This window comes from Aquarana catesbeiana, linkage group LG08 (assembly GCF_042186555.1).
Source record: "Aquarana catesbeiana isolate 2022-GZ linkage group LG08, ASM4218655v1, whole genome shotgun sequence".
Taxonomy (NCBI): Eukaryota; Metazoa; Chordata; class Amphibia; order Anura; family Ranidae; genus Aquarana; species Aquarana catesbeiana.
Window position 1 is genome coordinate 66,961,474 of NC_133331.1, and position 13,674 is coordinate 66,975,147.

The 13,674-nt window shown below is 44.0% G+C and overlaps 1 protein-coding gene across 1 annotated transcript in view; it reads right to left on the bottom strand.

Annotated features, from left to right (window-relative positions):
* The window catches only part of SORCS3 (sortilin related VPS10 domain containing receptor 3), a 988,335-nt gene that overhangs the window by 417,728 nt on the left and 556,933 nt on the right, over positions 1-13,674 (bottom strand). The window contains exon 6 of the mRNA XM_073595927.1: positions 10,959-11,023. Within this exon, the coding sequence (XP_073452028.1) occupies positions 10,959-11,023 (65 nt within the window). The remainder of the gene's footprint in view (positions 1-10,958; positions 11,024-13,674) is intronic.

The window sequence follows — 13,674 nt, forward strand, 5'->3', positions numbered from 1 at the left end:
CACAGAGCTATACCCGTACATCGCTGCCTGTTTCTGGGTACAGGGAGCGCACACCTCCATCCACCTACTTCCGCTGTGATTGTATACAGTGGGAATTTGTCAGCAGGTCCCAACCAAAGATTAATGTCTGGGACCTGCTGACCCGCTATGTCCAATCCCAGCCCAGAGCTCTGTGTTGGCAATCAACACAGGGCTCAGTACAGAGGGATTAATCTCTGTTGAGAAAAAGCAAAGAGATACAGTATGTCACAAAAGTGAGTACACCCCTCACATTTTTGTAAATATTTTATTATATCTTTTCATGTGACAACACTGAAGAAATGACACTTTGCTACATTGTAAAGTAGTGAGTGTACAGCTTGTATAACAATGTAAATTTTCTGTTCCCTCAAAATAACTCAACACACAGCCTTTAATGTCTAAACCGCTGGCAACAAAAGTGAGTACACCCCAAAGTGAAAATGTCTAAGTTGGGCCCAAAGTGTCAATATTTTGTGTAGCCTCCATTATTTTCCAGCACTGCCTTAACCCTCCTGGGCATGGAGTTCACCGTGGCTTCACAGGTTGCCACTGGAGTCCTCTTCCACTCCTCCATAACGACATCGCGGAGCTGGTGGATGTTAGAGACATTGTGCTCTTCCACCTTCCAGTTGAGGATGCCCCACAGATGCTCAATAGGGTCTAGGTCTGGAGACATGCTTGGCCAGTCCATCAACTTTCCATCAACCTCAGCTTCTTTAGCAAGGCAGTGGTCATCTTGGAGGTGTGTTTGGGGTCATTATCATGTTGGAAAACTGCCCTGTAGCCCAGTCTCCGAAGGGAGGGATCATGCTCTACTTCAGTATGTCACAGTACATGTTGGCATGCATGGTTCCCTAAATGAACTGTACTGTAGCTTCCCAGTGCCGGCAGCACCCATGCAGCCCCAGACCATGACACCCCCACCACCATGCTTAACTGTAGACAAGACACACTTGTCTTTGTACTCTTCACCTGGTTGCCACCACACACGCTTGGCACCATCTGAACCAAATAAGTTTATCTTGGTCTCATCAGGCCACAGGACATGGTTCCAGTAATCCATGTCGTTAGTCTGTTTGTCTTCAGCAAACTGTTTGCAGGCTTTCTTGTGCATCATCTTTAGAAGAGGCTTCCTTCTGGGATGACAGCCATGCAGTCCAATTTGATATAGTGTGCGGCGTATGGTCTGAGCACTGACAGGCTGACCCCCCGCCCCTTCAATCTCTGCTGCAATGCTGGCAGCACTCATACGTCTATTTTCCAAAGACAACCTCTGGATATGATGCTGAGCATGTCTACACAACTCCTTTGGTTGACCATGGTGAGGCCTGTTCTGAGTGGCACCTGTCTTGTTAAGCCGCTGTATGGTCTTGGCCACTGTTCTGCAGCTCAGTTTCAGGGTCTTGGCAATCTTCTTATAGCCTAGGCCATCTTTATGTAGAGCAATAATTCTTTTTTTTTCAGATCCTCAGAGAGTTCTTTGCCATGAGGTGCCATGTCCTCTGCCAATCCCTCCATTGGCTGCCACTCAGTCACCGAATTAAATTCAAGATACTAACTATAACTTACAAAGCCATCCACAACCTGGCCCCTAGCTACATCTCTAACCTAGTCACAAAATACCAACCTAATCGTTCTAATTCACTCCTCCCAAGACCTCCTGCTCTCAAACTCCCTTGTCACCTCATCCCATGCTCGCCTTCAGGACTTCTCCAGAGCCTCCCCCATCCTCTGGAATGCTCTACCCCAATCCGTCCGATTTTCTCCTACTTTATCCACTTTCAGACGATCCCTGAAAACTCATCTCTTCAGAGAAGCCTATCTGGCCCCCACCTAACAACTGTACATTTATCTTCTCAATCAGCACATCACCCACAGTTATTACCTCTTGTATCTCTTGACCTTCCCTCTTAGATTGTAAGCTCTAAGGAGCAGGGCCCTCTGATTCCTACTGTATCAAATTGTATTGTATTTGTACTGTCTACCCTCAAGTTGTAAAGCGCTGCGTAAACTGTTGGCGCTATATAAATACTGTATAATAATAATAATAATAATAATAATAATAATAATAATAATAATGTTGAACTTCCAGTGACCAGTATGAGAGAGTGAGAGAGCGATAATACCAAATTTAACACACCTGCTCCCCATTCACACCTGAGACCTTGTAACACTAACGAGTTACATGACACCAGGGAGGGAAAATGGCTAATTGGGCCCAATTTGGACATTTTCACTTAGGGTGTACTCACTTTTGTTACCAGTGGTTTAGATATTAATGGCTATGTGCTGAGTTATTTTGAGGGGACAGCAAATTTACACTGTTATACAAACTGTACACTCACTACTTTACATTGTAGCAAAGTGTCCTTTCTTCAGTGTTGTCACATGAAAATATATGCAGTTAGGTCCATAAATATTGGGACATCAACACAATTCTAATCTTTTTGGCTCTGTACACCACCACAATGGATTTGAAATGAAGCAAACAAAATGTGATTTAACTGCAGACTTTCAGCTTTAATTTGAATGTATTTACATCCAAATCAGGTGAACGGTGTAGGAATTACAACAGTTTGTATATGTGCCTCCAACTTTTTAAGGAACCAAAAGTAATTGGACAGATTAACAATCATCCATCAAACTTTCACTTTTTAATACTTGGTTGCAAATCCTTTGCAGTCAATTACAGCCTGAAGTCTGGAACGCATAGACATCACCAGACGCTGGGTTTCATCCCTGGTGATGCTCTGCCAGGCCTCTACTGCAAATGTCTTCAGTTCCTGCTTGTTCTTGGGGCATTTTCCCTTCAGTTTTGTCTTCAGCAAGTGAAATGCATGCTCAATCGGATTCAGGTCAGGTGATTGCATAACATTCCACTTCTTTCCCTTAAAAAAATGATTGGTTGCTTTCACAGTATGCTTCGGGTCATTGTCCATCTGCACTGTGAAGCGCCGTCCAATGAGTTCTGAAGCATTTTGCTGAATATGAGCAGATAATATTGCCCAAAACACTTCAGAATTCATCCTGCTGCTTTTGTCAGCAGTCACATCATCAATAAATACAAGCGAACCAGTTCCATTGGCAGCCATACATGCCCACGCCATGACACTACCACCACCATGCTTCACTGATGAGGTGGTATGCTTTGGATCATGAGCAGTTCCTTTCCTTCTCCATACTCTTCTCTTCCCATCACTCTGGTACAAGTTGATCTTGGTCTCATCTGTCCATAGGATGTTGTTCCAGAACTGTGAAGGCTTTTTTTGATGTTGTTTGGCAAACTCTAATCTGGCCTTCCTGTTTTTGAGGCTCACCAATAGTTTACATCTTGTGGTGAACCCTCTGTATTCACGCTGGCAAAGTCTTCTCTTGATTGTTGACTTTGACGCACATACACCTACCTCCTGGAGAGTGTTCTTGATCTGGCTAACTGTTGTGAAGGGTGTTTTCTTCACCAGGGAAAGAATTCTTTGGTCATCCACCACAGTTGTTTTCCGTGGTCTTCCGGGTCTTTTGGTGTTTCTGAGCTCACCGGTGCGTTCTTTCTTTTTAAGGATGTACCAAACAGTTGATTTGGCCACACCTAATGTTTTTGCTATCTCTGATGGGTTTGTTTTGTTTTTTCAGCCTAATGATGGCTTGCTTCACTGATAGTGACAGCTCTTTGGATCTCATATTGAGAGTTGACAACAACAGATTCCAAATGCAAATAGCACACTTGAAATGAACTCTGGTCCTTTTATCTGCTCCTTGTAAATGGGATAATGAGGGAATATAACACCTGGCCATGGAACAGCTGAGCAGTCAATTGTCCCATTACTTTTGGTCCCTTAAAAAGTGGGAGGCACATATACAAACTGTTGTAATTCCTACACCGTTCACCGGATTTGGATGTAAATACCCTCAAAATAGAGAAAAAAAGATTAGAATTGTGTTGATGTCCCAATATTTATGGACCTGACAGTATTTATTCCAGTGTAAGTTGAAAGCACAGGCCTAATCATCAACGTGTTTGGCAGCCTACACTACTGGTTTGTTCACTTACTGCCCATGATTCCCCATGACTAAGCTTCAAGGGAAGCGTGAAACACATTGGGGGCATGGCTTGGCTGGAGCCTGAGCTGAGGCTGTCACATATCCACAGGGTCTTGCAGTAATGTACAATGCATAGGAACGTTTTTGTCTGTTATAGCCTGGAACAAAGGTTTGAACAAAGGGAAAGGACTTGTGCTCAAAACTTAGGGCACAGCTCTCTGTCATATGGGGTGACCTCAAGTGGCCCAAGAACAAGTCTAAGAAATAAAAAGGGTGTGTGACCCATATGAGCCTAACTGTCATTACCTGGATCACCTGCTGGTGGCACTGTGCTTCCAAGAACAAAAGTTTGTAGTTTCAGTGTCCACCAGTGGGTGTTTCCCAGCAGCCAGCAGATCGCAGTAATTAGTTTCCACCTGATTCCTCCTTCCCTGTATCCTGTACCCTGCTGCCTCCTTTTTGCTCCCCTTGTTCATGATCCTAGTTGTGGTTCCCCCTTTCCATCTGCTCCCTTCAGGGCCGGGACAAGGAGTGGGCAGGAGGGGTGGGTGCCCTAGGCACTGTGGTATCAAGTGAGGTGCGGGGGGGGCCGCCATGAGGAGATTGGGGAGAGGGTATTCATGTTGGGAGGGGGAATTGGGGGGCATCATGGGATAAGAATTGATCTAGGAAAGGAAATTGGCATGGCATGCTTGGAGGGGGATTTGGAGGGAGAAAGAGTATGTGTACTCGGAGGGGTAGAGGATTTGTGCTTGGAGGGGTGATTTTCTTTTTGGGGTGCATTTGTGCTGGGGGATTTGGGTATAGGGGGGGCAAAGTTTTGTGCTGGGGGGGGATTTCAGCAGGGGGGTTAATTTGTACTGGGAGGAGGGGGGATTTATGCTTAGGGGTAAGCATGCAGATTAGATTAGTGCTAAAAAAAAATTTAGGGGAGGATTTTTGCTGGCACATAATGCTTATACATCTTGGAGGGTGGCGTGGATTGGCATGCTCGACCTGGGCTGGTTCCCTGCATCTCCAGTCCTTCCCATCTGCTTCTTGCATCTCCAGTTTACCCAGTTCATCTGTGTTCCCCATTTTGTGTATGTATTGTATATAGTCAATTTATTAGTTAGGCTTTCTATTACTCTGTTATTTTGCCATTTGGGGTATAATTCACACAGTCCAGTCTCAGTCTCCTAAATGTAGCCACGCAGATCTGGCCTTCCCTGTTGCTGATTCCTGACACCAACAGGATTTTATTGTTCAAGACAATCAAATAAATACATGTTTCAGGGGTTAAATACTCCCTTTTCATCTGGGCTCAAAATGCTGGCAGTATTTAAGGGTAAAACTGGACAGAAATTTCTTAAGAAATGGGAAAAGAAGTATCCGCTCGGATCACCCAGGAAATGCACCTTTTAGCAGAGCAAATAGTTTGTTTGGGCCAACCTGGCCCAAATGAAATAAAGGGTCAGTAAACCGGAAGTTAGTCCTGTTTACTGTTTTTCTGAAACAAACATGTTATGGACTTATGGAAATAGCAGATTTGTAAAATTGTTCTTACCTTGCAGCCATTCTACAAGGTAAGAACAATTTTACTGAACAAATGTGCTATTTCAAGCCCAAAACATGTTTGGTTCAGAAAAACTGCACATTTTTAGCAAAGCTACATTTTCAAAAGATCTACATCCAGGGCTTTTTTTCAGCAGGAACTAGAGGGAACTCAGTTCCACCACCTCTGGATTAGGTCTTCTGCTCACCACTATCACTTTGTAACACATAAGTCCAGCTTCTGTGTTTACAAGTGATAGCTTATCTCCCAGTAGCTCCCACAAGTCAGATCTTCTGCGCAGATCCCACTGAGTACTGGACAGGGACAAGGGAGATACAGAACGGGTGCCCAGGGTTCACCGCAGTCATGGGCAGGAGAGGGTGCGTGGTAGGCTGCACCCTCTGTGGTCTCCATTTTTTCCCTGGTGACCAGTTGTTGATGCTCCTACTGCATGATCTCCCTTGCAAGTCACTGTAGTATAGTATAGTATAGTATGCTGGGAGGTACTACAGCCGGATAGGTGCTTCAGCTTAATATTGCAACAAAGGTAAGACATATTATAGATGGTGGAGCTTTTAAGGAGGGGGAAGAAGATGAGGGCAGTGGAGGGAAGGGGTTGTATGCAGAGGGAAGAGCTACTATTTTATGCCATTTGGAGTGGTTTGTGTGTGTGTTGGGCATGGTTGAGTTCCTGCACCTATTCTCTGAGGAAAAAAAGCCCTGTCTACATCACCAGCAAAATCAAGATGTGTATATTAAATTTAATGACCATATCCCGTCACACCAAACTTCTATTTCATGTCTATTTCTTCACCTTAATATATTCAATCAGTCACCCAACAAAGTACAGATGCATTTGCAATACCCAGAAACATCATTTCATTGTCACATGCCTCCACCAAATCAATATTGATCAAGCATCCAATTTTCACTGTACAGAAAGCAGTCCATGTTTGTGGAATTATCACTCTCACTTAACTTTATGCCACCAAGGACTCGTCATCTGTCTTGTCTTATGGATAGAGTGGGGAAGAGCTAAGTTTTTCTGTCAGGTTTTAGCTTTGAGGCTGGGTTCACACCTCCGTGTGGAGCGGCTCACAGCAGGGGTCCAGTGCGTCCCTGTTCTCCGTTTCAGGGAGGAATCAGGGCCAAATTTCTGCCTGCATTTGGCCCTGAAATGGAGCCAAAGATGCACAGGACTCCTGTTCAAGCTGCTCTGCAGCCGTCCCAGAGATGTGTGGACCGTCTCCATTGAGAGCCAGTCACAATCTCCTGTCATGTGAATTGGATGTGGGGAAACCCTCATCCACTTTGCACTAGTGTGATCCCAGCCTGATTGTTACACATTGAGGGAGACTTTCCTCACTTCCTGAACCTGTGACACCCATACAATACAAGGGGAAGAGGTGGTCACTAAAACAATCTAGCACCCTGTAGCTTAGGCAGGGAGCTCCTCACAAATTTACTTGCCAGGAGTAGTTATGCTGGTTGATTGATAGAGATTCACTGATTTCTCCCTAAGTTTGGCCTTGTTGCACTTTTCTCTTCTACCACTAGGTGGCTGGGTACTTGGTGGTATTAGATATGAGAAGGTCAACCCAAAGTCAGATTATGTGTATATGGTGTATTTCAGCCAATGGGCAGGGGTTTTCTTGAATCCCTTAGCCTGCTGGGTGCACCTATATATTTGGGTGGAGTCAGGTGATCTATGTTCCGTGCCACCCGGACTGCTGTCTGGGTGGATGTGTGTCATGTGCCCCGGGCTGCTAGGCCAGAGATTGGGCCTATCCTGGGGGCATCTAGCTGCTAGGCTGTCTGAGGGCCTATCAATCAAGAGAGCAGCGCAGGGTTGGGACTGCGACTTGCAGTCCAACTGAAAGTGGCAGTTCTGCTGGCCGGAGAACCTGTCAGTGGTCAGAGGTAAAAGGGAAGCTGTCGCCACAAAGGGACCAACCACCTTGTTACCAAGGACCACAGTGAGTAAGTGAAGCAAGTACCGGATCAGCATTTTCACCGAACAGGCACGGTGGAGAATTGGGAAACTTCAGGCGGTGATCAAGTCAGGGACCCAACCAGCGAAGGTGACGCTTGCAGAGCAGCCTTGTGTGTCAAGCCAGGAACCGATCCGGTCAGCAAGGGTGAAGCTTGAGAAGTATCTGGAGTGCCAAGCTAGGGACCCAGCAGGAAAGCGTGGGTGACGCTTGAGGGAGATACCACTGCAAAGATTGGAAGATCTCAAGGGATTCAGAATCAGTGAATTAGTGGGTCTAGTGAAAGACCGGGAGCTCAGTGTTGAAGAACTACAAGAAGCAGTTGTAGTGAAGCTGAAGGAACTGTTACGTTTGAGTTAGGAACTGTTAAAGACTATTGCCATAAGAGACAACATTCCTGCATGTGCAGATGTGGCGCCTTGCTGGGGCATTTCCCTGTACTGTTGTCCACCTGTTGAAGTATTGGAGCCTGCCAATTGAATCTACAACTACTTAAGGGTGTCCTGCCCTAACTCTCTTTCCCCCAAAAATACAAAAAGGACTGTTAAGAGAAATAAAACCTCTTTTAAATCTTTTAACATCTTTTACATCCAAGAAGTGTCTGGCGCCCAATGACTTTCACCATCTTTGTACTATGCCTTATAGAAGGGATTTGCTGGCCTCACACATCGGGATAAATTATATATAGAGGTGTACCATCATCCGAATTTATTTAAGACAGACATTTTGGGAGCAAAGACCCCAACTCCAAGCTCTCCAAGGTAAAGTGCAAGCGGACTATCATGGTACAAATAAGAAGGGATAGACAGCAAAAATACAGAACATGTGTATATAAAACCAAAATTTATACAAGAATAAAAAAACATATATATACAAACTATATAAAGATGTGCACAGATAACATGGAGTATCGACTAGTTTCCTCGGGGAACCCGCTTCATCGGAAAATGTATCTGTGAATAAAATACAATACAATCAAGTATATATATATTCAGGGGAAAAGGTGTGGAAAGTAATACCAGGATATGAGAGAAGGGGGGGGGAGTAGATAAAAAGTTAGTGAACAGATGTAGGCTTACCCATGCTGACGTGCAAACAGAGTTCAGGCCAGTCCCAGCAGGGTCTCCCGCGGTGACTGGGGAATACACATATACGACCGCGAAGGAGCAAAAGTCTAGATGGGTAATGAAGGGGTATACATGAATAGAGCAAATATGTTGTATGTCTATGAGCCAGAAGGTGGAGGTAAGTGTGTGAAAACATCAGGAAACGGGAAAACCAGGAAGGGTTAAAAGGAACCCGATACCAGGAGACCCACTTGAGGGGAAGGAAAAAGAGGGATGCAATCAAGGAGGGGAAGGGGAGAGACGTTGTGCGCAGGCGTGCGATCTTATCGCGCGCTCCCTGTGGGACCCTTGACCCCGCGACGCCGCTTCACGCCATGATTGGCGCTGTGGTGACGTCGGGGGGTTGGAAGACACTTAAACTGCGGTATGTTTCCGCAGTCCTCACAGGCCAGCGTGGAACTCGCATGGTTCTTTGACCAGCTGCATTCACAGTAAGTCTCTCATATTTCCCTTGTGCAATCTGCCCACCGCACCTATCTAACTCTAACTCTAGATGCGGATGGATGAGCTGGGTGATCTTACTTAGTACATTTATTTCACTCTCCAGACCTTGAGCCAGAATGCCAGATAATGGACATTTAACAGACATATAGCCATATTACCCATCTAGACTTTTGCTCCTTCACGGTCGTATATGTGTCTTCCCCAGTCACCGCGGGAGACCCTGCCGGGACTGGCCTGAACTCTGTTTTCACATCAGCATGGGTAAGCAGCCCCCTACATCTGTTCACTAACTTTTTATCTACTCCCCCCCCCCCCTTCTCTCATATCCTGGTATTACTTTCCAAACCTTTTCCCATGAAAATATATATATACTTGATTGTATTGTATTTTTTTCACAGATACATTTCCCGATGAAGAGGGTTCCCCGCGAAGCTAGTCGATACTCCATGTTATCTGTGCACATCTTTATATAGTTTGTACATATATGTTTTTTATTCTTGTATAAATACATTTTGGTTTTATATACATGTTCTGTATTTTTGCTGTCTATCCCTTCTTATTTGTACCATGATAGTCCACTTACATCTTACCTTGGAGAGCTTGGAGTTGGGGTCCTTGCTCCCAAAATATCTGTCTTTGTACTATGCCTCACAACCCACTACATATTGAAGGATGTCAGCTATCTTTAGCTTGGAAAGTTCTCATTAGACTGGACCAAGCCAGAGACCTTGCTACAACAATAAAAATATTGTCAGAACTTTTACCTATTCCCCTCTCTGCTAAAGATGTGCTTTTTGTTTTTTCTGTGTCCCCATTGGAGAGATTGCCCAATACTTCTTGTTCCCACAGTAGTGCTATCCCGAAGGAGCTGCTGTAATTCAACAGGTACTTTTTTAAGATTAGTGCAGAGACAGCCAGGCACACAGCAACAGTTTATTCACTGTGGCTCTTCAATCAGTCTAGGGGATCTCTTTAGATATAATACGGGGGGGGGCGGGTCAAACCTACAGTCCGTGGAACTCAGAACAGCCCAAGGAAATCAACATCTGCTACACTGATTACAACAGATGAGCAAAGAAGAACTAAATTTTAAAAGCATCCTAGTAACCTACTGTATCTAGTAGGGGACTACACCACTATTAGGGATACAGAGAATAATAAATACTGGAGGTCATCTACGTCAAACTAGAACTACCATGATTGAACTGGGGTGGAGCCCTTCAACACCATCTATCTTCCATGTATAATGCCTTGTTGACATAGATATTCTGGCATTTTGACAATTCACAGTTTCAGGCATGTTAATTGAAGGACTAACATTTTCAAAGCTTTTCTTATACCAGACATGGGATAATGTAACTTTAACAGGGTGGTTCCACAGTTTTTACACCCCTCACCCCACCCTAGACAATACCATCTACACATCCCACGGCAAATGAATTACAGTGTTGGTGCTACCAGTGTGAACATAAATGTTGGGGCATCTTCCTGACACTCATTAGAATTAAAGAAGTGAACACAGAGGAGAAGCTACTTTGCATCAGCAACTGGTTCCAGCTGAGGAACTACTAGTATCAGCTTGTCTCATAACACCGAGATGTTCCTGGTACCTCCTTCAGCCAATGGTCTTCAGAAGCACTATGGATGATGGCCACAGGTTTAAGCAGCTTAGCTGCACGTCAACTACAAAACAATCTACCTTATGCCGTCAATTAAAATGCAAATTCCAGGTATTAAAAAAGCACATGATTTTGCTGTGTAAAAGGCAGCAATTTCCATTATGATTCATCTAGAAGCACTCACATCTGTCAGCTGTCTGAGCCTCCATGTGGACAAGGTCAGCCTCCTTATCTAAGCCCATTACAGACCTGGAGAAATGAAAAGAGAGAGAGAACACAGTGAGATTCTTCCAACAAAGACAGTTCCAGATAGACACATTATTCAACCACATTGTATTTTAATTGCCTGACCAATGTGGCAGAAATACCACAAATTGTCTATGCATTGAGAATTATAATAGGAGAGCTCTGCCTAGTCTCATCACTCTTGCCAAGGAAACAATACAGGTTAGGTTGAAAAAAAAATACTGGCAACATGGCTGCAGGTGCTTTTGAGAAAGTGGTTTCGCCCATATCTGATCTCGTTTTCTAATTGGCAATACTAAGTGCTGGAAAATGATTATGTTTTCTGCACTTGCACCAGAATGGACCGACGGCTCTGCGGAGCAAAATTTGGAGTTGGATTTTTGGCAGCATGCAACAAAATGTAAAATCTGCTTAATAAATAGCATGATAGTTTTATGCTTAACATGATATTATTTTTCCCTTTATAAAAACACTTTTATGGGGTAGAATTTAAAGTTAATCTAAAGCCAAAAAAAAAAAAAATATTGAAAAAATGAACACTCCTAACATGAGATGTCTATGATAGCTTTCCTCTTTTAGGATCTTTTCCTTGATTTTCACCAAGGAGAAGCAGGACATTGAAAGTAACAAGTACATCCATATAAATACATATATATATAGTATATACACTATATTACCAAAAGTATTGGGACACCTGCCTTTACACGCACATGAACTTTAAAGGCATCCCAGTCTTAGTCCATAGGGTTCAATATTGATTTGGCCTACCCTTAGCAGCTATAACAGCTTCAACTCTTCTGGAAAGGTTGTCCACATGGTTTAGGAGTGTGTCTATGGGAATGTTTGACCATTCTTCCAGAAGTGCATTTGTGATGTCAGGCACTGATGTTGGACGAGAATGTCTGTCTCGCAGTCTCCGCTCTTATTCATCCCAAAGGTGTTCTATCGGGTCGGGGTGAAGGCCAGTCAAGTTCCTCCACCCCAAACTCACTCATCCATGTCTTCCAACATCAGTGTTTGACCTCACAAATGCGCTTCTGCAAGAACAGTCAAACATTCCCCAATAACAAAAAATGTTTTGGCGCTAAACCCACCTCAGGTCTCTCTTAATGGGAAGTGGTCATGATGTACTATGATCCAGCCAGCAGCTTGGGGGAAGGGTAGGTGCCAGGAGTGGTGCAAAAAAAGTCTTAAGCAAGAAAACCACTGAAAAGCGCTTGGAGGACCACTTGTTATAAATGCTGGTGCCACATGGGATCAATGCTAGGTTCATATGACACCAGGAAAACTGTGTGCTAAAAACAACAATTAATTTATTGGAGCAATGAAGTTCAAATAAAAGCATACGTGAAGGTTAAACACAAAAGCCACAGTGGATGGAAATGACCAATGGAGTGCGATTCCATCCTGTGTGATGCTGACTCAGCCTCTAGCGCTCGGCTGTGCTGCGGGGATGTGGACAGCTGAGCCAACAGTGGGTGGTGGTATCCCAATGGTGCCAGTCACCCAGGTGGGGGGAAAACAATACACCACTGGGGATGTCCTGATGGTGTGAGGATGGCTCGGTCCGATGAGGCAATCTTCTACTATTGTAACCAGGACAGCCGAGCAGCCTGTGTCCGAGAACCGGCGGTCCAGGTGTGACGTCACTCTGAGTCATGCCAGCCAAGGCTAAGTCTGAGCAGGAGATAGAACGCAAGCTGGGCTAGTGTGTAGAGATGAAAGCTGTCCTCCTGACAATGCGTTTCGGGTGTGGCACTTTGTCAACTCACCATAGACACACTCCTAAACCTTGTGGACAGCCTTCCCAGAATAGTTGAAGCTGTTATATCTGTACCCATAGCACTAGTGTCATCAATTTGAATCCCAGCCATAGCACTACCCGAGCAGAGTTTCTCATGTTCTCCCTGTGCCTGCATGGGTTTCCTCCCACATTCCAAAGACATGCTGGTAGGCTAATTGGCTCCAGTCTAAATTTCTAAATTGGCCCCAGTATATGTATGTATGAATGTGAGTTAGGGACCTTAGATTGTAAGCTTCTTGAGATGATATGAAAGTACAATATACCGTATGAGTAAAGTGCTGTGTAAATTGGCAGTCCTATGTAAGTACCTCAAATAGATAAAGCTTAGCATTCCTGCTTCCACACCTTCCCTCCCCTTAGTTATTCAAATACTAAATGACAAATTCTTGTACAAATATTAATTTGCTAAGGCCCAGATAACTATTACAAGATTCCTCCGACACTGACATCCATGTCTACAGGGTTTCAGATCTATCATTTTACTGTAGAGTTCACCCATCCCAGCATCTCCTCTACAAACTTACCCCCTCCTTACTGGCTTGACCATATCTTACAGACTTCTTCCTTAATTGGTATCCACTTCCATTGTGATGAAGGCACTCATGCAATATCGGAAAACACCTCTTCTCATTAATCAACATTTTTTTTTTAATTACATGAAAATTGTTATTTGTCTTGTTAATTTTTGATTAGTTATACCATACCTACTGTGTACTTTATATTTTGCCTACTTATTACACCTCTATCAGTGACAATTTACTTGATTTTGAGCTGAACTGCCTATTCAACTGTATCTAAATATTTCTCCATGTTGGATCTAGTACAGGCATATTGTTATTTGTTCTTTGAT